The 26562-nt window shown below is 40.3% G+C and overlaps 1 protein-coding gene across 1 annotated transcript in view; it reads right to left on the bottom strand.

The window, feature by feature from the left end:
* The window catches only part of MYO1E (myosin IE), a 238269-nt gene that overhangs the window by 42962 nt on the left and 168745 nt on the right, over positions 1-26562 (bottom strand). Inside the window, exons 18-22 of the mRNA XM_043988760.1 lie at positions 23512-23610; positions 17496-17640; positions 6679-6793; positions 6307-6476; positions 3399-3544 (exon numbers count right to left, since the gene is read on the bottom strand). Coding sequence (XP_043844695.1) covers positions 3399-3544; positions 6307-6476; positions 6679-6793; positions 17496-17640; positions 23512-23610 — 675 coding nt within the window. The remainder of the gene's footprint in view (positions 1-3398; positions 3545-6306; positions 6477-6678; positions 6794-17495; positions 17641-23511; positions 23611-26562) is intronic.

Here is a 26562-nt window from a genome sequence, read left to right as displayed (position 1 = left end):
AGTGGGAAGGGGGGAGGGTGGTAGAGAAGGGAAAGAGGGGAGGCAGGGAGGGGGAGAGAGAAAGAGAGAGAAAGAGAGAGAGAGAGAGAGAGATCACACAAGTACAGTAAAGAAAACAGAAGTAGGTTTTTTGGAATGCAGGTTTCTTTCAGAATTCTTTACATAAAGTCAAAATTTACAGATGAAGAAATTGAGGCCCAGGGACTCAAAAATAATTTGCTGAAGGTTATTCTGGAGACTGCACACTTGGATTCAAATCCAAGTTCTCTAATGTCAAATCTAGAATTCTTTTTTTTTCTTTTCTTTTCTTTTTTTTTTTTAGTGAGGCAATTGGGGTTAAGTGACTTGCCCAGGGCCACACAGCTAGTAAGTGTTAAGTGTCTGAGGCTGGATTTGAACTCAGGTACTCCTGACTCCAGGGCCAGTGCTCTATCCACTGTGCCACCTAGCTGCCCCAAAGGAAAGCTTTGGATTTGTTTTGTTTTGTTTTTTTTTGGTTTTGGTTTTGTAGGCAATGGGGGTTAAGTGACTTGCCCAAGGTCACACAGCTAGTAAGTGTCAAGTGTCTGAGGCCAGATTTGAACTCAGGTAGTCCTGAATTCAGGGCCAGTGCCTTAACCACTGTGCCATCTAGCTGCCCCTAGAGTTCTTTTCCCTATACGTTGTGATCACTTCTAACTCTATGATTCAATGGGTCATGTTTTCTTCTTCAGATTAACACTGAGCAAGCTGAAGGCAGAATTTTTAGTCAGGGATAGCCAGGTGAGCTAAATATAGTTAAACCTACCACCTCTCCCCTCCAACAAAGATTTTATGGTCCTAGAACCAGTAGAATTCAGATGATAGATAGTTCGGACATCCCTACTCTAAATGTTTGAAAAGTATTTCAAGATGATTCCAGAAGCATATTTCTTTTGTTTGAAGGCTTAAAATTGTGAATTTTTCATTAAAGCTTGTCAAAATTCTTTTGTAGTGAAGTGGCACCTGTCATTCTATGATTCTTAGATCTTTCATGTGTATGCTTCCTCACCTACTGGCTTTTCCTTTCTTCAAAATGATAACTCTTCCTAGATGCTACTTAAACCATGTTAATCTCTTTCAGGTCAGTGAAGATTGATTCTTTTAAGAAGGCTTTACATTAAGTTGCACTATCAAAAACCCAACCAGGGCTCAAAATTGGTCCAGAAACATGTGAGACATGATTTGCAGAAGAGGATATTGGCAAATGGGTCCAGTGAATTGTGAAAAACCTGAGGATAGTTGTATGGTCTAGCATGGTTGGAGTTTGCTACCTTATTTGCTGTTAGGGGGTTGTGGAGCTAAGATCTAGAACACCTGGGGTCTCATTAAAGTTTAAATTGCTTTGCTCTAGGACCCCCATGACATAGCTCCTTGCTTCTTAGTTCTGCCATCTAAAAAAAGTTAATAGTTACTTTACCAACTTAATTTCTAGAAAATCTTTGAGAATGATCTATGCATAAATTGAGGAAATCCTTGTTGAAAATATGAAAAGGGAGCAGGAAGCATTAACAATAATAGCAATAGCATTTATGTAGCACTACCTGCCAGACACTATTCTTAGCACTTTGTTGTAATCACCGTTTAATTTGATAAACCTTGCTTACCTTTCTGGAAAACAGGCAACAGACAAATCCCTTTCTATGAGATTGGTTATTTGTGTAATTACTCGGAAGGGCATCTGAAAGCCAGGCATAGATTTAGGCCTTTTCTGTTAAATCCTCAGCAATTAAATATAACAGACATGAATTTGGTGGAAAGACAGGAAAACTGCCTAAAAAGCTACCACAGCCTCAACTTGGCATCTTTTAAAATTGCCCACCTCCCCAGCTGCTGAGACCCTCTTTACTTGGGACTAAGTACGGAACTGGAAACCATGATGACACAGACGAGAATAGGCACAACTTGAAATCTGGTGTAGATTATTCAGCCGATCACTCTACTGCCAGGATTTTGAGCCTAGTGAGACAGACTTAAGCACATACAATGTTTGGATTTCCTGAGTACTATAGTTTCTGCCGTTTGTGCTGATTATGATTTAAGAATTTTGAGAGCTTGGCTTTTTTCCCCCCTTTCCAGTTTGTTTAAACAAGCCATTTTCCTGGTGCTCATCTTCTACATCATTCTTTGTAAAATGGGGACCAAAGAACTTCTCTGAAAGAGGGAATGAACAACCTCCAAAAGGTCCCAGAAACATGACTCAAGGAGGAGAGACTTGGAATGAGAAGCTGTGGGGAACAGAAGTCTCTCTTCCTGTTTTCCATGCACTTAGAGTTATTTCCTCTCATCGGGGCTTCATGAGGATGTGGCCTTTCAAGGTATAGCTTTTAGCACCCAGAGTCAACCCAGGCTACTTGGTGATGAATTCAGGGTTATTGAGCAGATCGGCCAAATAGGCTGCTTCAGCTGCCTCCAGGTCATATTGCAGTAAGAGCTGGCCCTCACTGGCATCACTGTGGTAAGTCATTCTTGCTTCCCTCAGTCTGGAGCATGGCCTTGGAAAGCACTCAGTGGTTTTGAATCACACAGATCACTTTCGCCTCATAGAATCCTTGGCTTTCTGTAAGACCTAGCTCAAATGTCATCTTCTGCAGGAGGCCTTTCCCAGCTCTGTTTTCTTCTCTCTCCCTCTCTCCTACTCCCTGGTTACTAGAGACTCCTTCTCTAAGATATGTTGTCCTCCTCATTAGAATGTAAGCTTCTTGAAGGCAAGGACTGTTTTCTGTCTTTCTTTGAATCCTCAAGCCCTTACCACAGTGTCTAGCACACAGTAAGCACTTAATAAATGCTTATTGGTGGACTTAAACACCAATTCATCCTTATTTAATTGTTATATTAACATGCATCACTGAAGTGGAATAGAGGATGTAATATTGTGCAGTCAAGGGTTAAAGAACTGGGTTCAGGCCCCAGCTCTACCTGTTTAAGTAGTTGTGTGACCTTGAACCTAGCATTCCAACTTTGAGCTTTAGCTTCAAAATCAAGATAATAACACATGTGCTAATTCACAGGGTTCTTTTTGAGGATCAAATTAGGTAATATATGCAAAATGCTTTCTACACCATGAAGCATTATACAAATGCAAACTGCTATTATTACATACACAGTCATAAATAGCTTCTTGGTGTTTTGTTCCCATTGTACCAGGGTCCACGTGGCTGCTCATGAAGTTAAGATTTCCATTTTGGGAGGAAGGAAAAAAAAGAGAAACGATTTCTGCCACACAAGTTTGTGCAGGTGTTCTACAAGGCCCCCATCAGCTCCAATTGTCTGTGATTCTAAATACCCCTGGAAAGTAGCCATAGACCTTTCCCTGACCATTCCTGGCAGGCTGCAGGGAGGTGGGGTGGCCCTGATTTAGGACTGATTTCATTACTCACCTGAGGGACACAGACAGAATCCTCTCCATCTCAATTCTCCGTTTCAACACCTCCTTCATCATGCCCTTATCAGGCCCCTGCTTCACCTTTTCTCGTCCGATCAAATACAAACACTTTGGGGTAAGAACTAAGTCTCGCTTTATACCCTGTAATGAAAGATGAACAAAAGAAGGAGGTTGGGTAGAGTTGGCAGTGGTTAAAATGACACCCATGGAAGGGATCCAAGGAGGAATATCCTGAATGGTTTGGATTTGTGGTAGTAAAGACATATGTAAAGTGCACATGGAGGTTACTGTCCCCCTTCTCTATCATTTCATTGGGTGAAGGACATATATATGGCAGCACAAGGACAAATAACTGGTATATAAATAGCAATGTTTTGAGGAGGGAGCATGGCATAGTGAAAAGGGCACTGGACCAGTAGCCAGAGGACCTGAGTTAAAGTCTGGACTCCCTGTCTTCCTGTAAGACCTTAGATCACTTATTCAGCCATTCTGGCCTTACCTCTCATAGGAAAAATAAGAGTTGGACTAATTAGGACTTCCTAACCATTTTTGTGTCTTGGACCCCACCCCTTTGGTAGCCTCAGAATAATAATTTCAAGTGCAACCCCCCCCCCCAAACAACGGAAACCAATTATGCTGAAGTATTGTTATAAAATTTTTTTTTAAAAGTTCATAGACCCCAGGTTAAGAGTCCCTGAATGATCTCAAGGTATGTCCTAGTTCTGGATCTAAGATCCTATGAAGAATGCTGGGATGCTAGCTAGGCCAAAGGCAGAATACCCAGACTTGGGGGACTAAGAGTGGCTATACCCATGCCACATCAGCAGCTGGGCCAGGATCCAAAGACAGCAGCTTTCTAATTACTTCCCCATCCTCAGTAGTGCATGGGGGGGGGGGGAAGGGAAGCAGCAGGCAGGTGGGAAGACACACATCTCATGGCAAGGCAAAAATTTAAACACTTTCTTACCAAAGCAACACAGGCTGTGGGGTTTGCTCTTTCCCTAGTCAGTCTCTGGGGAAAGAACTAAGAGATGGTGAAATAACATGTAGTTGGCTGGTGGTGGCGCCATGGAGCAGAGTATTCATAATACCCTTCTGCTGGATAAACACTCCCTAAATTATCAAGATTCTTTGTGTCTTTAACACAGTAGAAACAGTTTCTCCCTAATGAGGAAACTGTTTATAGCTGTAGAGGATACACAAAAAGAAGCCCAGTGTTTGCTGACTGGAGACCAAGTTGCTTATTATGAAAGAAGCTTCTTTTATTAGCCTTCGGTGTTTCAACTGCAATTATCAGCCCCAAATTCTCCATATCTCCTTGTGATGCCAGTATGTAAGGGTCATAGGGTTGGACTTGGGAGTCAGGACCTGAGATCAAATTCTACCTTAACCTGTGTGGAATCCTACAGTGATCCACATAATCCCTCAGCCTCTATTTCCTTTTCTGTAAAATGGGGATAATGATAAGTACCTCCCAGTGCTGTTTTGAGGATCAAATCTGGGAACTTGTGTAAATGACTTTGCAAATTTCAAAATGCTATATACATGTCAGCTATTATCTAACAACAATAATAACTATAATCATTGAGGATGCTGGAGGATTTTCTTGGTTTGATTATGTATTCTGATTAAATCCTCCCTAAAGAGTCTTGGGGGATGGGGGGTGGGAGGGAGGGAGAGAGACAGAGACAGAGAGATAGAATAATCAGAGATCTCTTCTTCTATTTTATGGGTAAAGAAAATGAAGCCAAGACTAGTAAAAAGTGATCATGGCAGGTATACCTCTGGGAGTGGTGGAGTTATAGTGCCTGAATCCAGGTCACTCTGCCAGTCTTGGATTTCATCAGTGACATGACCTCTTTTGTTATGGATGCCTTTTTGTGGCACTCCCTAGCTCATTTCTATAAGTCCTCCCTCTCCTCCTGTCCCATCATTGCTTGATCACTAAGAATGTCTTCATTTGGCACCATCCCTCCTTCTGTAGTTTAGCAGCATTTTCTAGCTCATATTCTTATTAGGCCCCAGATATCACTACTTGGGTAGAGTAGTGCCTGATGGAGACTTTGTTAATGACTAAAGAATGGTGGAGGAGGAGGGGAAGAGCTGCAGAAAAGAGGAAGGGAGTATCCCTAAAATGAGACACTTTAAAGGCAACCATGGCAGAAGAGCTAGAGTCATTGATGAAATCCTAGGCTGGCAGAACAATCTAGATTCAGTTCCTAACTCTGTGACTCCATTGGAACTTCCAGAATGTCAGCTCTGAAAGGTTCCCCAGAAGCCATCTACTCTAACCCATCCTTGACCAAGGATCTTCTCTACAACTTCACAGTAATGTTAGCCAAAATTGAGATGGAGCTGCAAAGAGTTTTATTTACCTATCTTATCTCATTCACTATTCTGTAAAGAAAATGCTATTATTTCCCACATTTTGTAGATAAGGAACCTGAAGACTAGAGAGCAGTCACACAGGAAGCGACTGAGGTAGCATTTGAATCCAGGTCTTGATGACTTCAGACCCCAGCTACTAACTCATACCATATCTGAAGACCTCTTGTAATGGGGAAACTACCACCACCGGAGGTCATCTGTTCCACTTTTGGACAGCTCTCTAATGGTTAGGGAATTTTCTCCTTAGATCAAGCTTAAATCTGTCTCTCAATAGGCAAGGACTATCTTCTAAGACCCTTTGCTAGATTCAGCAGTCTTGTAAATGTTTACCCACCAATTATTTATCAGTTTATGTGGGCAGTAAAACTAAGCCAAATCAACATTTCTCTCTCACTTGGTATAAATCGTCAATTGCTCAAAGGGAATTGTTAAGCAGCTATTCTGTAAAGCTGCTGGGCAACTACAACAGATACAACTGAGTGCCAGTCTTGTGACTTCTGGGCCTGGGTGCCTACCTTGAATCTTCTGTCATACTTGATGACTGTATCTGCAAAATCAATCTTCTCTCGTTTGCCAACGAACTGCCGGAGCTCTGGGTGCTCATCCATTCCAATGTAATCACCAATGAAGTTCCTGTTAATGCTATTTCTCCTTCTCTCTTTCTTGTTCAGAAGCAGGTCAGAAGCTGAGATTACCCCAGAGAATAAAGACAAAGGGAAGAAATGATTATGTAAGGGGCAAGGGAAAACTTAGCATGAAACTATCAGAGAATATTATGGGAATGGTACATTACTATCCTGACAAAAATTATGATAGGTTTCAGATCCATCTTGGTGCTGGCCTGCTCTCAAGACTTGATAAATACATGATCAAATTTATTAATCTACCTTCTTCTCTCATTTGGACATATTTCTTCCGGGCCACAAATTTCCTCCAAGTTTTCTGTATCACCCGAGCATATCCATCGTATTTTCTCTCTCTCATTTCTTCCAGAAGAAATAACTGTTAAATGAAAAGGAAAACAAACATCAGCTATTTTCTGAGAAGTTTTATTGATGTCTTTTATTTTTAAAATAGCTATCTCTCTGTTCTTCCCTCCCACAATGAACCCTGCCTGGTAACAATGAAAAAGTCAATAAGACTGACCTATTGATAGTTCCTGACACCATATGCAATGATCCGCCAACAATTTGGGTTTTGTTGTTTGTTTGGTTTTTTTTTGCAGGGTAATGAGGGTTAAGTGACTTGTCCAGGGTCACACAGCTAGTTAAGTGTCAAGTGTCTGAGGCCGGATTTGGAACTCAGGGAGTCCTGAATCCAGGGCCGGTGCTTTATCCACTGCACCACCTAGCTGCCCCAGTTTTGTTTTGAGAGTGGGTCTTCATAGCTCTCCAAGCTGCGTTTCAGTCTGGGCTAGTACCCCCTTCTTTAGGTGATCTGATGGCCTACTGCTTTCGGAGTCTCACCATCTCGGTATCAGACTTAGTGCTTAGCCCTCTGAATCTCAGAACTCTCAAAACTCAAGAGATCCATCACCTTCAGAGTCCCTGGTAGCAGAGACTTGAAGGAATGATCCACTCTGGATAGGGCCCACAAGCTTAAAGACTGTGAAAATCACATTTTTGTTTTTACTAACAAATACAGTCAATTTAATCACTTGGTCAAGGGACCTTTTAATTTAGTGACTCATCTTGAGATCAGAATCATATGCTTCCTCTTCTTCTTTGGGAGGAAGCATGATACAATGAAAAGAGTCCTGTTTCTTGAACCAGATAATCATGGTTGAATTTCAAGTTCTGCTAATTACTACCTTTGTGATCTTGGGTAAGACCTCCAAACCTCTAGGCCTCAGTTACCTTAATTCTAAAATGGACTAAATGACCTCCAAGGTTTCTTCTAGGTCTACCTCAATGATCCTATAATAAGACAGAGATTGAGACTGGGTCCATGATCTCACTGGTATAATGAACTCCCTGGGGAGTGAGCTCTCTCTACTGACAGGTTAGTACCTTTGTTATTTATAGTCTTAAGAGAGGTACCGAAAACATTATGAGGTTAAAGGACTTGCCCGGGGTCACAAAGCCAGTATGTGACTAGAGGTAGTAGCTGAATCCTGGACTTTGACCCAACTCTCAAACCACTAGGTCATGCTGTTTTCAGCTATCTATCCTCCCTATCTGAGGCTGGATTTGAACTCAGGTCCTCCTGAATCCAGGGCTGGTGCTCTATTCACTGCGCCACCTGGCTGCCCTGACTGATTTTTCATTATGTGAAATGCAGCAGCTTTCCATTTAATGTGATTTTGCAAATGATCTCTAAACTAAAAGTGATGAAACATGAAATGTGGACTGGTAGACACTTTTGTCACTGTAAAGCCATATCAACTTAAAGCCTCACTGTAGGAAAGGATGATTGGCATGGGTTAATCAATCATGAAGGCATGTATTAATTAAGAGAGGCAAAATGATGTCTTTTCCTTTTGCTCTCCTGCCTCTAATACTCATCAAACTTTTTTTTTCCCCCCAAACATGCAGCAATAATCCCTGACTTCACAGAATGAAACTGAAGGGAAAAATCCCACAATGAAGAAAGCTAAAAGCCCATAGTAAAAATATTCTTATATAAATAACTGGGCTTAGTTATGAAGGAACAGGACTTTATTTCTTGTTTCATATTTCTATATTCCTCACCACCCACACTCCCATCAACTTCTTGCAATCTGTCTTCTGTACCCACTGTGCTACTGAAACTGTTCTCTCAAAGCCACCAATGATTTCCCAGTTACCAAACCCAATGGGAGTGGTAAAGAGACTGATGATCATTGTTCCCATCAACCCACCCAGTCACAGACTCAATAAATATTAAGCACCTACTATGTGCCAAACACTGTGCTAGGTTCCCTATCTTTGTCTATATTCAGACACCTTATCTTCTATCAGTTTTCCTGTTAACTTTCTAAAGGTTTCTTTCTTGCCTCCTCTCCCTAAGCACATATGCTCAATATTCCTCCTGGGTCTCTCCTTGTTCCTATATTTTCCATTCTTTCTCTCTTCACAACCTCATTCATCCTCATGGGCTTCAACTATTATCTGGATACAGTTGACTTCCAAATATCCATAGTATGGACTTAAGTATTCAACTACCTATTTGGCATCTCAACTTCACTGTCCCCCACCAGCACCTTAAACTAATCATGTCATAAAATCAATAGATCTAGAGTTGGAAGGGTCCTTAGAGGTAATCTATTGTAATTACCTCATCTTAGAGAAGGAACCTGAGGTTCTGAGATTCAGTAACTTGCCCAATGTTGCACACATTGGTAGTAAGTGGCAAAGCTCTGGTTTAAATCCTGGTCTTTGGACTCTAAATCCAGTATTCTTTCTACTGTACCATGCTATGAGGGAAAGAAAAGGGAAGTAAAGGGGAATCAGCATTTATTAAGCATGTACTATGTGTGCTAAGTTCTTTATAAATATCTCATTTAATTCTCACAATAACCTTGTAAGGTAGTTGCTATAATTTCCACTTTACAATTGAGGAAACTGAGGCAGGCAGAAGTTACATAATCTGTCCAGGGACATATAGCTAATAAGTGTCTTGAATGTAGATTTGGATTTAGACCTTCTTGACCAAGCACTCCTCTGTCCTTAATGCCACCTCGTTGTTTTTTTTGTTTTGTTTTGGTTTTTTTTGGCGGGGCAATGGGGGTTAAGTGACTTGCCCAGGGTTACATAGCTAGTCAGTGTCAAGTGTCTGAGGTTGGACTTGAACTCAGGTCCTCCTGAATCCAAGGCTGGTGCTTTATCCACTGCGCCACCTAGCTGTCCCTCACTGTTTTTAATATATAAAAATGGTTTCTTCTTTAGGTTTCACTAGTTTGTTTAGTGGTATGAATATTCACCTAATCTCCCATGAGAGAAACTTTGGCGTTCTCACTGACTCATTCTCTCATTTGGACTATCCAGTAAGTTACCAGGCCCCACTAATTTTACCTCCATAGTATATCTTGTATCTTCACCCAGGTCTTCATTCACACTTCTACCACCTTAATATACTACCATCCAGCTGGAGTCTTATAGTGTCACCCTGTCAACTCTTTCACCTTCACTCTCTGTACCTTCAATCTACCTGTTGTACACATAGCAGGCAGGCATCTTCTTTACACTGAGATCTGGTCCCATCACCCATTTGCTCAAAACCCTTTAATTGTTCCCGACTATTACTTGTATTTAGTGCTTTCTCTGTGCTGAGAGGCTGAGGTTAGAGAGCTGGATTGGGGACCTGGAAGACCTGAGTTAAAATCCTACCTCGGACACCTAGGGGTTGTGTGACAACTTGGCACCATAGGCAATTCGTTAAAATTATAAATTACAGAGAAGATGCCCACTTGCACTGGTAGAGGGAGTTCTCTATACCAGTTACCTACCTCTATATCCATTCCCTACCATGTGCCAGGTACTGTATTGCATGATCTTTTTGCTTTATCAGGCCATTCCATTTAGATAGCCTGCATTCCAATTTTCTGAGCTTTCTTGTTACTATAACTTCATTCAGTCACTCTTAGATGCTCTCCTTTCCCTCTTCGTTTTATTGATTTTTTTTTTTTGGTGAGGCAATGGGGGTTAAGTGACTTGCTCAGGGTCACACAGCTAGTAAGTGTTAAGTGTCTGAGGCTGGATTTGAACTCAGGTACTCCTGACTCCAGGGCCGGTGCTCTATTCACGGTGCCACCTAGCTGCCCCTTGTTTATTGAATTTTAACCCATCTTTCAAGCCCAACTCAAGTACAGTCACCTCCTTGAAGCCCTTCTTGATGCCCCAGCTGCTAATGATCTCCCCCCAATTGTACCTCACATAGGTTGTCTTATCTCTTATACACTTGTTATATTGAATTATATTTATTTCACTATGTGAAATATCCTGCAGGAGTATATTGGTCTTTGAGTGAGTTGGCCTTGGAATCAGTTAGGAAAGCTTTGGTTCAAGTTCTGCCTTTGACACGTACCACTTAACCACCTGGTACTGCAGGCAACCCTGTAATACCATAACTTATCAATGAGTTGTCAATCTGCTTTGGTAAAATCAGTTTCCACAGTGGAAAGTTCAATAGGAATAATATAACCATTCTAGAATCTCTCTACTTCCCCAAAAGTAGAAGAAACCCTGTAAGTTCCATGAAGAGACAGACTTACCTAAATCTTTTCTCTCTCAGATAAACATTTGTTGAGTAAGTTGAAAAGAAACTTCAGAAACTATTATCCATATGCAGAAAGATTATTTGAAAGGGGTGGAGGGAGTTCATACCTACACTGTGTGCCACTCATTACTAACCCCCCAGGCCATTTCAATGTTCTTACACCTTTCTTCCAAGCCTAATATGACTACATGTCCATAACAAAATACAGGACTAGAATCCCAAGAAACTAAAATAAGGAGAGTTCACTTGTGCCTACTGTTCTATCTATCTTATTTCCTAGGTGATCCCAGTTCATGTTGGTTGTCCAAAGCAATCATATTTTTTAACAGGATAAGTGAATATTTCTTATCACAGTGAGCATTTCTGAGCAAAGACATTTAGCTTCCTTTTGGTTTTGGAATTATTTTGGGAATACCAGAGAAAAGACACTAGTGACTCACAAAACAGAACAAAGAGGCTACCAATTCAACACTGCCTAGAGGCTGTTGCAATGCCAAGTGGGATCTTTCCCTCCAAGATCAGCTTGATTTTGTATTGCTTGCAAAAAACCACACACACACACACACACACACACACACACACACACACATGCACCAACCCAGGTTTAGAAACCAGGGAGGTTAGCAAAAGGAAAAACACCCCCATCTTTGAGCTTTACTGTCCAATGTGGCTTATCGGGAGCAAACAGATCATTTTGCAAATTCAGCAGAGTCACTACAAGGGCCACGGTTAAGTGACTTGCTGAAAGAGCATTCAAAGATGCCTTTGCAAGATCACCTGAAGGCCAGGGACAGAGGAGTATGTACACAAGCTGGGGGTGGGGATTGGGGTGTTCACATGATGCCAGTCACACAACTGGGGAAGGATAAATTAGAAAAAAAAACAAAAACAAAAATAGACCCTTGGAATTTTGGAGCTGAACCTCTCAACAAAGGGGTAGAGGGAGGGAGAGAGAAAAGGGCATTAAAATGAGTTGGCTGTTTTAATTACATAGGAAAATCTGCAAGTCAAAAAGCAAAAGAGGATCTAGAACTACAGAGGGTGCTGCTCTGCATTGGACCAATAAATCAGTTGGTCCTATTTTAGAAAAATTGGAGGAAAAAAAATAACAGGAACTGTTCTGTGGGTTGCTTAATGATATGTGACGCAACATTTTAATTTTAAATATAGAAATGAAGTCACTGTGAAGCTACAAATAACCCAAAGTGCAAAATGCTACCACATCCTTTTCATAAATGGATTTTATCGATGTGTGCCATTTAATTTCATATTTTGAAGGCCAAGAGACAGATGTTCTGAATTGGAACAAAAAGGCATGAAAATGCTCTGACCCCTTAGGCTAAGAAAAGCATTGCAAAACCTGATGAAAGATTCTCAGATGCATCAAAACCAATTGCACAAAGACATGATTAAATATTAACATGAGTTCTGTGGCTTTCTTCTAGTCTGTCACTACTTAAAGGTAGATAAACAAGGCCTGGCCTAGCAAAGATGCCACAGGCTCCAAAATGATGCAACCCTCACCTTATAACCATTTTCTCTTCTCTCCTGAAAACACTAATGATCATGAAATTTTTTGGGGGGGCCTCCCTTATAATATAAAACAACCTCTTCAGTCACTTGATTTAATTCAATAACCATTTATTAAACATTTACTACATGTAGGATGCCATATTAGGAACTAGAAATTAAAAAAAAATAGCTCCTGCCCTCAAGGAGCTTACATTACTGGGCAAAAACCCAACATGGACAAAGGCAATTTGAGAGGAAAGAGAACACTAACAACTGGGAGTTCAGGGAACTGTTTGTGGTTCCATATGAGCTGAGCCTTGAATGAAGATAAAACTTCTAAGATGGGGAACTGAAGGATTTCTTTAAGAGAAGCTACATATTATTAATGCTTTGATAGATTTGGGATCTCATCAATGTAGATACTTCCTCCGATGGTGTAGACTACAACCTATTATGCCTTTTCATCCCTACACAAGTCTTGTCCACATTTCCCTCTCTCTGGGGGCAGCTAGGTGGCGCAGTGGATAAAGCACCAGCCCTGGATTCAGGAGGACCTGAGTTCAAATCCAGCCTCAGACACTTGACACTTACTAGCTGTGTGACCCTGGGCAAGTTACTTAACCCTCATTTCCCCACCAAAAACCAAACATATTTCCCTCCCTTTATACTGTCACTGGGTGGCTCAGTAGATAGAGCATTGGGCCTACAATCAGGAAGACCTGAGTACATCTCTAGCCTTGGATACTTACAAGCTGTGTGACCCTGGGCTGGTCACTTCACTTCTATTTTCCTCAGTTTCCTCATCTGTAAAATGGGGGAAATAATCATACCTACTTCCTAGGGTTGCTATGAGAATCAAATTAATTAATAATTGTAAAGTACTTAGCATAGTGCCCAGCACAGAGGAAGTTCTATATAATGTTGGCTATTGTTATTGTTTAGTATGTTCACAGTCATTTGCATCTTGTCTCTCCCATTAGAATGGAAGTTTTTTTGGGGGGGTGGGGGTGGGGCAATGCAGGTTAAGTGACTTGCCCCAGGGTCACACAGCTAGTAAGTGTCAAGTGTCTGAGGCCGGATTTGAACTCAGGTCTTCCTGACTCCAAGTCCAGTGCTTTATCCACTGCACCACTTAACTGCTCCCAGAATTTAAGATTTTTGTGGGTAGTTACCATATTTTTACCTTTCTTTGTATCCCCAGCATTAAACAGTGTCTAGCATCTCATCAGCACTTAAATTCTTATTGACTGACTGATACTTTCTGGTAGATCCTCAATAGGGAAATGCCTAATGTTCTAGGGACTTACCTCTAGATCTTTTTTTTTTTTTTCCCCCCCAGGGCAATGGGGGTTAAGTGACTTGCCCAGGGTCACACAGCTAGTAAGTGTCAAGTGTCTGAGGTTGGATTTGAACTTAGGTCCTCCTGAATCCAGGGCCGGTGCTTTATCCACTGCGCCACCTAGCTGCCCCGCCTCTAAACCTTTTAACATTTGAGAGTAGAAAACACTGGTGTCCCATACTCTTCACTATATGACTAGCCCAACTAATTTTCTAGTCATACGTCTTTCTGATGAAATCTTTTACATGCGCAATTAAACACTTTTCCTTGGTACTGTGATATAGTCTTCCACCCACCATACATCACTCTAGTGCCCACTGGGTACAGTTTTAATTCTTCAGAAACTATCACATTCTCTGAATCATAGCTACGAAGCATTACTGGAAGAATAATGACTTTTAAAAGGTGGATCTTTGTTGCAGGGCAAGAATGGAGTCATTAAAAGCATTGCAAAATGTCCCAAAGGCAATCTAGCCTACTCTTCTCTGCCTGTTTAACTTTGGGGCCATCTCATAGCCAATGAACAGCATTGTATACTGATGGATAGGTTCTATGGATGTCCCACTGAATTATAGCATAGTCCAAACAACAGGCATTCTTCATTCACATGGTTTTTCACGCATGAATAGTTAGTTTGAAATATAAAAGCAATTATGGATCTCACTTAGGAGGCTCAGCAATGTTCTAGGGCTTAATGAAATCAGCACAATATTATGGGCAAATAGCAACACAGAGAGGGAACTCACTGTTTGTAGGGAAGCCCTCATTTATTTAGCCCCTTCCCTCAACATTCTCCTTGATGGTTGTAAACACATTTGGAAGACTCATCTTTCTGAGTTCGAATCCAGCCTCAGACACTTACTAGCTGTGTGACCCTGGACAGGTCATTTAACCCCGTTTGCCCCAGTTTCCTAATCTATAAAATGAGCTGAAGAAGGAAATTATCTTTGTGATGAAAACCCCAAATGTTATCATTGAGTTGGACATGACTGAAAATAAACAAAAGGTCCCTGGCAGCTTTAACATTCTCTGACTTAAAAACTGGTTATATTCCGTTTCAGTTTGCTCTAATTAGGGTCTTTCCCCCCTCCTCAGGTTCCTTTTTTTTTTTTTTTTAGTGAGGCAATTGGGGTTAAGTGACTTGCCCAGGGTCACACAGCTAGTAAGTGTTAAGTGTCTGAGGCCAGACCCGAACTCAGGTCCTCTTGACTCCAGGGCCAGTGCTCTATCCACTGCGCCACCTAGCTGCCCCCTCAGGTTCCATTTTTAAAGTCTTTTCCTTTATTGTGTATATCTGAATCCTTCCCAAGTTTGGATTTTTCTTAAGCTGTCAAGCTCAGAAAAGCACCTCTGACATCCTAGTAAGAATTTCATGAGTAAATGCAATAGCATAGTTTCCACATAATTTTAATAAACTATTATCAAGGGCCTACTTGGTTTAGTCAATGATGCAAACACTACTCCTAAGTCTGCTTCTCTGGGCTAGGAATAGATTTCAGCTCTAGTCTTCATCTTCTACTTCTTGGAGAAATAGTGGCTATTTCTTCCTACCTACAAAAGCATTCTATAAAATAGGGCAATCTTCTCTAAGACAGTACCTAGAATGCCCTAAGTGCTAAATAAATGCTTATTGGAGCAGCTAGGCGGCACAGTGAATAGAGCACCAGCCCTGGAGTCAGGAGGACCTGAGTTCAAATCCGACCTCAGACACTTAACACTTACTAGCTGTGTGACCCTGGGCAAGTCACTTAACCTCAATTGCCTCACCAAAACCAAACAAAAATAAATAAATGCTTTTTGAATTGATTGGTTTGTCTGCTGCTCACCCAAGCTTGCAACAAGATACTCAGTTCCACTTCACAATTCTGTTTTGATGCACCTTGTGAATCAGTATACTTATGATTTCCAGTATGGTCTGGTAAGAAATTTCACCATATCTGCTGGTTTCCTTAAAAGGAGATCTTGCAACTCATGGGGGTGCATTAGGGGACCCTGAGGCCAAGCTATTTGAATTTTGTCACTTACCGTTCTTCCAACCTAGCTATTATTTATTCATTTCAAGGTTGTCCTTGATAATTTGGTGACTATGTTGGGGCTTTCCCCTAGTGTGTAATTTTATATGTCAGTCTCTAACATAGAGCTAACTTCCTCATTAGAAAAGACAGAATTCTCTAAATTGGTACATTGAGGTCTAACAAGTGTGAGAATGACAGGACATTTATGCTTGACTGGGTTACTTGCATAATTAGTATTTCTATCAGCTTTATCATAAGTACTTCTATCCCTGTCCTTTTTGTTCCCCAGTGGATCAAAAAACAAGTATTTATTAAGTGCTTACGATGGGTGCTGGGCACTATGCTAGGTCCTAAGGAGACAAAGAAAAAAATGAAAACTGTCTTTGCCCTCAGAGAGTTTATATTCTATCAGGGGAGAGAAACATTTTCACAATTTAGCTAAAGAGAAAATATACACAAAAAATATCAAAGTAAATTCAGTGTGGGGCTGTGAGGCATGAACATTAGCAGGCAGGGAGGAGATGATATCAGCAAAGGCCTCATGTAAGAGACAGCATTCAAACTCACCTCTGACAGAAGACCTACAATGATTTAACACCAAAATGAGCCCTCCTTCTATAACTTTTTTTTTTGGGTGAGGCAATTGGTGTTAAGTGACTTGCCCAGGGTCACACAGCCAGTAAGTGTCAAGTGGCTGAGGCTGGATTTGAACTCAGGTCCTCCTGACTCCAGGGCCGGTGCTCTATCCACTGCACCACCTAGCTGCCCCTTCTATAACTTTTAAACAAACCATTCACAGATGAGCTAAATCTATTAACTTTGTGCACCTCCAGAGTATAACCACATTATTTATCAACAATCTCCCTTTATTCTAAAGGTTCTTTTCTCCTTCCCATATTGATATGTTGAGGCATTTCTGTGTACCCTAAATACTCTAAGCTATGTGAATATATTATTGTCTAAGCATTGTGAGTGAGATTTTTCCCATCCCTTAGTTATAAGAGATTTACTATAGTTTTAAGTGATTTAATTAAAATAATAATCAATATGTTAACAAAAAAAATTGTGATTCATATAGATTACATAAGGTTAGAAGGTCAAGTCCTTTTCCCATATTTCTCAATTTTCCTATGACATAGTGTAGTTGATCTTGTGATATCCGCATTGGGAAATATCACAGGGTCTGGAGGTGGTCAGCAATCCTGTTCACGCTGCTGTCCACTGGCCTACCAATGTTCCACCCTATTGATATCAAAATGCTGATCCGCTGTTATTTCTCAAGAATATGTTCTAATTTTAGAAATGTTCCCCCAAGGGTATATAAACTCGCATATTTTGTACTTCTGGGTCTTTCAGGCCCAAAGCCTGGTTGACCGGCTTTGTTGAGGGACAGGCCCCTCTCTCAATAAACCTATTTGCTACAGCCTGGAAACTTTGTTACTTTCGTTCTTCCGTCAGACTTAAAATTTTTTCCGTGACAGCATCTTATGCTTTGCTTAGCCTTCTGGGAAGAGGCATAGGTACATGCCAAGATGTGTGAGGACCACCCTCAACAATGTAGTGTACCATTGAGTTTCCACAAATCTTCTTGTCTGAATGACTTCCCCATTCAGCCGCGTCATGCTCAACAACACATACTCACAGATTCAGGGGCTTTGATGAAGACTTTATTTCTTCCAAGTTGGAACTGATCAGCATCCATGTTGACTGACTGCAGCAGGTGGAGGACACCTTGTTTCTCATCTCCTTTCCATGATGGCCAAGTTGCTTTGGTCAGAATGGCATATCTGAGGCAATTGAGGAGAAAACAAGGAGAAAGAACTCAGACTGTAATGGGATTTTTCAAGGGGAGGTGGGTAGCATTCTTGCCCCAAATGTTCCCAGGGCCCAATGGCGACTGCTATTGCAATAATAGCTGAAAGACTTGGGAATCCATCAAAATAGCTGGGGAAATGTTTACCTGGAGCATGTATAACAAGCACTTTGTTGAAATAACCATTAGTTTTAGAACTCGGGGCAGCTAGGTGGCGCAGTGAATAGAGCACCGACCCTGGAATCAGGAGGACCTGAATTCAAATCCAGCCTCAGACACTTAACACTTACTAGCTGTGTGGCCCTGGGCAAGTCACTTAACCCCAATTGCCTCACTGAAAAAAACCCAAAAAACAAACAAACAAAAAAGTACCACCAAAGAATGTTTTTGGGGGGCAAATCTATTCTACTTCTTGGAAGCATTTAGCACACCATCCTTTTTATAATGCTAGCCTTCCTTGACTACTGGGCACTTCGATGTCCTGCTTCTCTTCTTCTGTCACTCTCCCTCTTCCTTTTCTTCTAGTCGTGGGTATATGTAAAAGTGCCATTTTGGTCCTCTCCTTTTCTTGCCCTACACTCACTGAAGTCCCCCCCCCCCTTCCCAGTCTCTGCCACAGGCTTTCACATAAAGATGATTTCCAATTTATCTTTAGTTCTAACTTTTTTCTCATTACCTGTATTCTACTTAATCATGTCCAACTACTTACAGAATAGCTTCACTTGAATATCCTCAGATCAATCTTCCTAAAAACAATGCCTTTATAATATTCCCCTCTCTAAAAACCTGTAACAACTCTCTACTGCCCATTACATCCAGCCTTAATCCCTATGCTTAGTATTTTGGCTTCCCTATACTCTGGCTCTAACTTTCCTACCCAACCTTATTTCCCACTTCTCTAATCCATACTGCTTCTGAGAAATACATTTCTCAAAGGGAGGCATTACTAGGTACTCCTTTTTTTTGTTTGTTTTGTTGTTTTTTGGTGGGGCAATGGGGGTTAAGTGACTTGCCCAGGGTCACACAGCTAGTAAGTGTTAAGTATCTGAGGCAGGATTTGAACTCAGGTACTCTTGAATCCAGGGCCAGTGTTTTATCCACTATACCACCTAACTGCCCCCAGTAGGTACTCCTTAAAAGGTATCATTTTCAATTGACAAGTGAATACATAGTATGCGTAATTGTTGCCTCAATGTGTTAAAAACGCTCCAAAAGTCTGTTTTCTTAAGTAGACCAAACATTTCCCTATGTATAGTCTCGTCTAACCTATTAAATTATTCAGCACATTTTGTGAGTTTCAAAAGCAAATTTTAGCCTTGCTCAGACCCAGATGATCCTGAATCCTGCCAATAGGGGTCTGGTTAATGAGACATTGATGTTTATGCTTCTCAACTCCCCTCTGCATATTGTACATCTTCTACTTTGCTTTTCTATAATTTTTTTTTTTTTTAAGGTAATCAGGGTTAAGGAACTTGCCCAAGATCACACAGCTAGTCAGAGTCTGAGGCCCAGTTTAAACTCAGGTCCTCCTGACTCCAGGGTTAGTGCTCTATCCACTTTAGCACTTAGCTGCCCCAACTTTTCTGTAAATCTTGTTTAAAGCATCTACAAAATGTGCTGAAGGCCTTTGTTTGCTTTTGTTTTTTAGGGATGCCAATGTAACACTAAGGTAGCTATCTGTTAGCCTTCATTTTCAAAACATTACTGCTTTACCTCTTTTTCCAATCATACATATTCATGATGTCTTTTATGCACCATTAGTGCAAGTTAAAAATAGCTTTTGACACCCACTGTATTTCCACTGCCCCTGAACTACCTGAAATTTTAGTCCTTGTGAGATGGTGGCAAGTCATGATTCAAAGCCAGAACAGCAAAACTGGTTTTCAGAAGTAGGGCTTTTGTAACCATAAGGAGCTTAGGATCATTTCATGTACCATGTAACTTCCCAAATTAAAGCAAAGGGATAAGCATTTATTAAACACCTGCTTATGTGCCAGGCTTAGGCTGTTTTCTGTGAAGCTGTTAACAGCACTTTTCTAAGCTCTCTCTGTCTCTGTCACTCTCCTTTCCTCCCTCCATCTTTTTATCTATCCATCCATCTATCCTAATGGAAACCCAAGGGGCTGGCCATTCAAATAAAGGCCATTACTTGAGCAAGACACAGATTCTAGAGCAGAGAGCTAAAAGGTTTCTTTCTTTCTTTCTTTCTTTCTTTTTGCAGGGCAATGAGGGTTAAGTGACTTGCCCAGGATCACACAGCTAGTAAGTGTCCAGTGTCTGAGGTCAGATTTGAACTCAGGTCCTCCTGAATCCAGGGCCAGTGCTCTATCCACTGTGACACATAGCTGCCCCTAGAAGGTTTCTTAAAAGGTTGTTTAGTCCAACCATCCCATTTCATATTTGAGGAAACTGAAGATCAAAGAGGATAGGTCGGTCACTTGTCAAAGTCAGAGACAATATGCAGCAGTGCTAGAATCAGGGCAGCTAGGTGGCGCAGTGGATAAAGCACTGGCCCTGGAGTCAGGAGGACCTGAGTTCAAATATCGGCCTCAGACATTTGACACTTACTAGCTGTGTGACCTTGGGCAAGTCACTTAACCCTCATTGCCCAACCAAAAAAAAAAAAAAAGATCAGAACCTTGATCATCTATTTCCAGATGTTTACCATCTACTTTGTTTTTTACTTTTAGATAGTTAAGCTCATCTCTTTTAAGGGATGATAGATTTCACAGAGGAGATTCTGTAGAATTTTGTGATTCAATGCTAGGTACTAGAATCGAGAGGAATAGAGAAGGGGCAGCTAGGTGGTGCAGTGGATAAAGCACTGGCCTTGGATTCAGGAGGACCTGAGTTCAAATCTGGCTTCAGACACTTAACACTTACTAGCTGTGTGACCCTAGGCAAGTCACTTAACCCCAATTGCCTCACAAAAAAACCCCCAAAAAACAAACAAACAAACAAACAAAGTGGTTATGCTATAGTTGATTACTTACCACCTCAGGGAGGGGGGTGAGGGAAGGAGGCATAGAATTTGGAACTCACAACTTTAAATAAAAATGTTTATTATCATTTTTAAGAAAGAGTATAAGATGGGACCTCAGAATTGCTTTAATTTGAATTTCTCCCACCATTAGTTATTTGTATGATTTTAAAGCATGGTTGCTTATAGCTTGGCTTTCTTTTGGAAATAGACTCCAGGGGGCAGCTAAGTGGTACAGTGGATAAAGCATCGGCCCTGGATTCAGGAGGAAGTGAGTTCAAATTTGGCCTCAGACACTTGACACTTACTAGCTGTGTGACCCTGGGCAAGTTACTTAACCCTCACTGCCCCCCAAAAACAAACAAACAAGCAAAAAAAAGAAAATAGACTCCATATAATTTAATCATTCATCTATTGGGCTCTTATTCTTATATATTTAATTAACTAATTATCTTGGTTATCAGAAATTAATGTGAAAATTTTGTTGTATTTTCCCAGCTAACTGTTGCACTTCTATTTTTAACTATATTGATTTTTATTTGTGCATATACTTTATAATTTTAAGCAAAATATAAATTATCCATTTTATTGACAAAAAAGTGGTTATGAATGCTTGTATGCAAAGCTATATCCTACTATTTACTAATTAGTAAGTGAAACAAAACCCATATGCATTAACTTTAGTGCTTGGCACATGATAAGCACAATATAAATATTAGCTATCTTTAGCCACATGTAGGTGCTGCAGTGGATAAAGTGTCAGGCCTGGAGACAGAAAGACCCAAGTTAGAATCTGGCCTTAGACATTTACTAGCTGTGTGACCTCGGGCATGTCACTTAATCTGTTTGCCTTAGTTTCTTAATCTACAAAATGGGCACAATAATAACCCCTATCTTCCAGGGTTTGTTTGAGAATCAAATGAGACAATAATTGTAAAGCACTTACATAGTGTCCGGCACATAGTAAGAACTGTATAAATATTAGTATATTGATTAATGAATCCCAGGAATATTTGGAGAACCTTGCCATCAAGAAGGAACCCAACCTCAATTTTCATGCAAAAATGTCATCATGGATTATACATGTGTAACCTATGTCAGATTGCTCACTCTCTTAGGGAGGAGGGAGAAAAATCTGTAACTCAAACGCTCATAAAAATGAATGTTGAAATAGATCTTTACATGTAATTGGGAAAAAATACTATTAAGTTAAAAAAAAAAAGAAATAGCCAGAAAAAGGAGTCTTTCTAATTAGGTATTCATCCTCATCCGGAGGCCTGTAGCTTAAATAACCTAAGATGAGCAGACCCTGCTAAATTATTATAAGCAAATAAAAATGGAACATTAAAAAAAAGTCATCATGGGCTATCTGGTAGAGATGATAGCAGGTTATAATAGAAGTATGGTACTGTGTTGATGGTAGAACAGCATGTCAAGGCCATTCATTTCCCAAATGGCCAATCATAGGAAGAGGGTTCTTTGTAGTTACTGTTATTTCACTCAAAGATTGAAAGATGCTATCTCCCATGTCCTCTGCTGTTTTGTTTTTTAACCTCAACTGACATTTCATGCTAGGTAGTCTTGTTCCTCTTGCCAGGCAGTCCTAAACATATGATAGCGGAAATAGAACACTAGCCCAATAGGAAAAACGGTCTTCTAGGAAGTATTGGGTTTCAAAGGCTGGGGCTGAGCCTCTACAGAGACTTTTAGTTTTCTATTACAACATATCTTTACATCCTGTTTTCAGGTCACTAGAACTGATTATCTCGAACACTATCCAGGAGAATACAATTGTTCTAGAATCAGAACATGGCCTACATTACAAGGTAGAGTAAGAGAGGAGATCGAATAGATACTCAAAGTGGGATGAAATCTCACATTAGATTCACTTAGGACAGAGGTCACATTGAATTAAAATTTGAACTATAGAACAGTTATAAAAAAGAACTTTAGTTTTATTATTTTTATATACAACCCAGCAAAGTAGAAGTTCTTGTCAAATATGAAACACTTCAGAGATAACCTTTGGAATTAGGGCATTGACTAACTTACATATGTACTCTTTCATGGCTTCCGTGGATTCCTTCAAGTCCTGGCTAAAATCCCACTTTCTACAGGAAGCTTTTCTCTATTCCTCTATTTTGTTTTTTTGTTTTGGACAGGGGAATGAGGGTTAAGTGACTTACCCAGGGTCACACAGCTAGTAAGTGTCAATTGTCTGAGGCCGGATTTGAACTCAGGTCCTCCTGAATCCAAGGCCAGTACTTTATCCACTGCACCACCTAGCTGCCCCATCTCTATTCCTCTCGATTCTAGTACCTTCTCTCTTGATTATTTCCTACTTAACCTGTATATAGTTTGTTGTTTGTATTTTGTCTCCCCCATTAGACTATAAACTCCAGAAGATGGGGATAGTCTTTTGCCTTTCTTTGTACAGTGCCTAGCACAAAATAGGCATTAAATCAATACTTACTGACTACTGAAAACCTTCAAGTAGGCTAAACATTCCTTTGAAACCTTGTTTATACTGTTAACTTGATAGTATAAAGACAGACCAGCAGAGCTAGGAGAGCAATAACGAACTCTGGGGCAGCTAGGGGGCGCAGTGGATAAAGCACTGGCCTTGGATTCAGGAGGACCTGAGTTCAAATCCGGCCTTAGACATTTGACACTAGCTTTGTGACCCTGGGCAAGTCACTTAATCCTCACTGCCCTGCAAAAAAAAAAAAATGAACTCTGGATTTATGATGCTTTAGCAGGTTCACAATCTACTGGTCACAGTTTGCATCCTCATTTTGGCAAAACTTTAGCATCCTATTGCAAAGCCCTGTCAAAGAGTGGACAGTGAGGTCATTTGTTCATTACCTCTGTAAGAATTTCTGAAAGACTCGTCGATAAGCATAACCGGCTCTTCTGACCCGGATATTTTCTTTCAATCCCAGGTATTCCACTTGATGCTTTACCCTGTAAGAAGCAAAAGGAGATCAAGAGATTGAAAGTTAATTAACACCCAAAGGTTCTATACTTTGTATTTCTTAGTAATAATTTTCCTTCCTAATAGACTCCTAATTCAGAAATGGAGGAAACCGTGTTGAAACACTGAAGAATATCTATTTCTGTTACTGTTTAGACCACCAACAATGAAACATACACCTAGATAAATCTGATTAGTTGAACTCTTCCTGAATTCAAAGATGACTCTTCCTGACTTCAGGCCCAGCACTCTCTCCACTGTACCACCTACTTACCCCACCTGTCCCCTCCCTTTCCAGTATTCTTTTTTTTTTTTTTGGTGAGGCTATTGGGTTAAATGACTTGCCCATGGGGGCAGCTAGATGGCGCAGTGGTTAAAGCACCGGCCCTGGATTCAGGAGGACCTGAGTTCAAATCCGGCCTCAGACACTTAACACTTACTAGCTGTGTGACCCTGGGCAAGTCACTTAACCCTCATTGCCCCGCGCAAAAAAAAAAAAAAAAGACTTGAGCAGAGTTCAAATCCCCCTTCAGATATGTAATAGTTGTGTGACCCTGGACAAGTCACTTGACCTCAGGTCCTCATCCGTAAAATAGGGATGATAATAATAACAATACCTACCTTCTAGGTCATTGTGATAATTAAATGGCATGATAGCGGTAAAATACTTTGCAAATGTTAAAGCGCTACATTAATGCTAGTTAGGTATTATTAGTATTAGACAGAGGGAACTGGATGCCTTTTGACTTTAGCTGAAAGATTCTGGATCCAGAATATGAATTCCTTTTCTGTTTTCTTAACTGGAGTTTAATTTTGATGCAAGTTTGAAGAGACTAGATTTTGCCTATCATCTAAATTTAGAAGAAGACTAATAAAAGCTCATAACTACAAATGCCCACACAAAGTACTTGTGACCAATGAAAATTCAAACATCTTTGTTCTGCAAATCCCCTTTTAGTAACTCTATTTTTCTTTTTGTCAGTACACAGCACTAAACTAACAATATATTTTGGAACAGGCATGGAATATAATGGATCCTGAGAAAATCACCCTAGAATCTACCACCTAATGTTCCACAGGGTAAACCAAAACTATTTTTAATAGGATAATAAATTCTCATGACTTGTATGGAAACACAGTTGGAAATACCTAGATCATTCCTGTTGCTAATTATATTAAAAGTTGCTGAGGACAAGATGGGAAGAAACAAAGGCCCGATCCAATGTGGATCAATTATTATGTTAGTTTTCTGATCAATTGATAAATACCTACTGCATGCCAGGAACTGTGCTTAGAACTTATGATAAAAGAGAAGCAATACCTACTTTCCAGGAATTTGCATTTTAATGGGGAAGATAAAATAATTGTATATAAGAATATATAGAATTCAAAAATGAATGAATAAAGGTAGTTTTCTCTAGTAGATCACTACTCAGGCAGTAGATAGAGCATAGTACATGGCATCAGGAAGATCTGAGTTCAAATCCTGCCTCGATATTTACTAGCTATGTCACTTAACCTCTGTCTGCCTCAGTTTCTGTGACCGTGAAATAGGAATAATAAAAGTACTTACTGCCCAGAGTGAGAATCAAATGAGATAATATTTGTAAAGTGCTTGGCAAACCTTAAAATGCTTTATAAATGTTAGCTATGGTGATGATGTAAAAGCTGGCACTTAAAAGGAAGTCGTAAATGAAAATGGGGATTGAGAAGTGAAGCTAAGGAGGGGATGAATTCCAGACATTTTAGCCTCCCACTTTGAACATGTATCTATGATCATTTGAGTTAATGATTTTGTGGGCCACCAATGTTATTACAAGTTCGAGACAGCAGCCCTGGCGTCAGGAGGCCCTGAGTTCAAATTTGACCTCAGATACGTACTAACTGTGTGACCCTGGGCAAGTCACTTAACCCCAACAGCCCCCCCCCCCCCCCCGCCGCTTTATTTTATAGATAATGGAAATGAAACCTAGAGAGGTCCAGAGACTTGGCCAGGAGTATAGGAATTAGTGGCAGTGCTAAGACACACAAGACTTATACAGTCTCCTGACTATAAGTCCAATGTCTATTCCTGGCACCAGATGCCCTCCTTTGACTGGAATGCTCTCCCTGTTCACCTTGACAACTTAGAATCTCGAGTTTCTTTAGAGCTCTGTTCAAGTGCCACCTCGTTCATGAAGCCTTCTCTCATCCTCCCAGACATTGGTCCCTTCCCATCAATAACATGTATATATATATTTTATGTGTATGTGTACACATACATATTACATACATAATACTATATATAGTATATTATAATCTGTACATGTTGTATTCTCTGGCTAAATTATAAGTTCCTTGAGAGGAGAGACTATTTCAGATACTTGGCAAAAAGCAGGCACTTAATAAATGCTGATTTGAGACCTGTCCAATGACATCCCTGCATGTCATTCATAAAACATAGCGATTGATTCCAAATGGAAAATGGAAGGTGGGAAGAAAAAATGTTCAATTTAGGGTCTTAATTATTATTTTTTTTCACTGCTTTGAATAGTTTACATAAAAGGGGTTTCATTTTAATTTGTCCAGGATGAACAGGAACTTTGAGAAATGTTTGCAGATTTAAGAGGCCTATTATAAAGAAATGTATAAATGTGATTGGGATAAGAGTAAATAGTCAGGACTGTCCAGACAATTCAGAAAAAAAAAATAACCTACTTTCCTCCCAAATATCTGGGTAATGGCAGCTGCATACTCTGACTTTCAAAGGACTCGATTATTCCAGTTCAGAGAAAACAAGTTGCTATTTTTTTCCTATCCATTTGCTCTTAAAATCAGATTCAACCACATTCCAGGAGACTTATTTTAATAGGAATTTCGTAATTTTCAAATTTAGCTTCATTCTGAGATTTTAAGTTCAGGAGTGACCATCCAAAGATGTAAATGGAGATATTCCTTTGGTA

The sequence above is a fragment of the Dromiciops gliroides genome, chromosome 2, assembly GCF_019393635.1.
Source record: "Dromiciops gliroides isolate mDroGli1 chromosome 2, mDroGli1.pri, whole genome shotgun sequence".
Classification (NCBI taxonomy): domain Eukaryota; kingdom Metazoa; phylum Chordata; class Mammalia; order Microbiotheria; family Microbiotheriidae; genus Dromiciops; species Dromiciops gliroides.
Note: the sequence above shows the minus strand (reverse complement) of the source record. Positions and strands in the feature narration are given on the sequence as shown.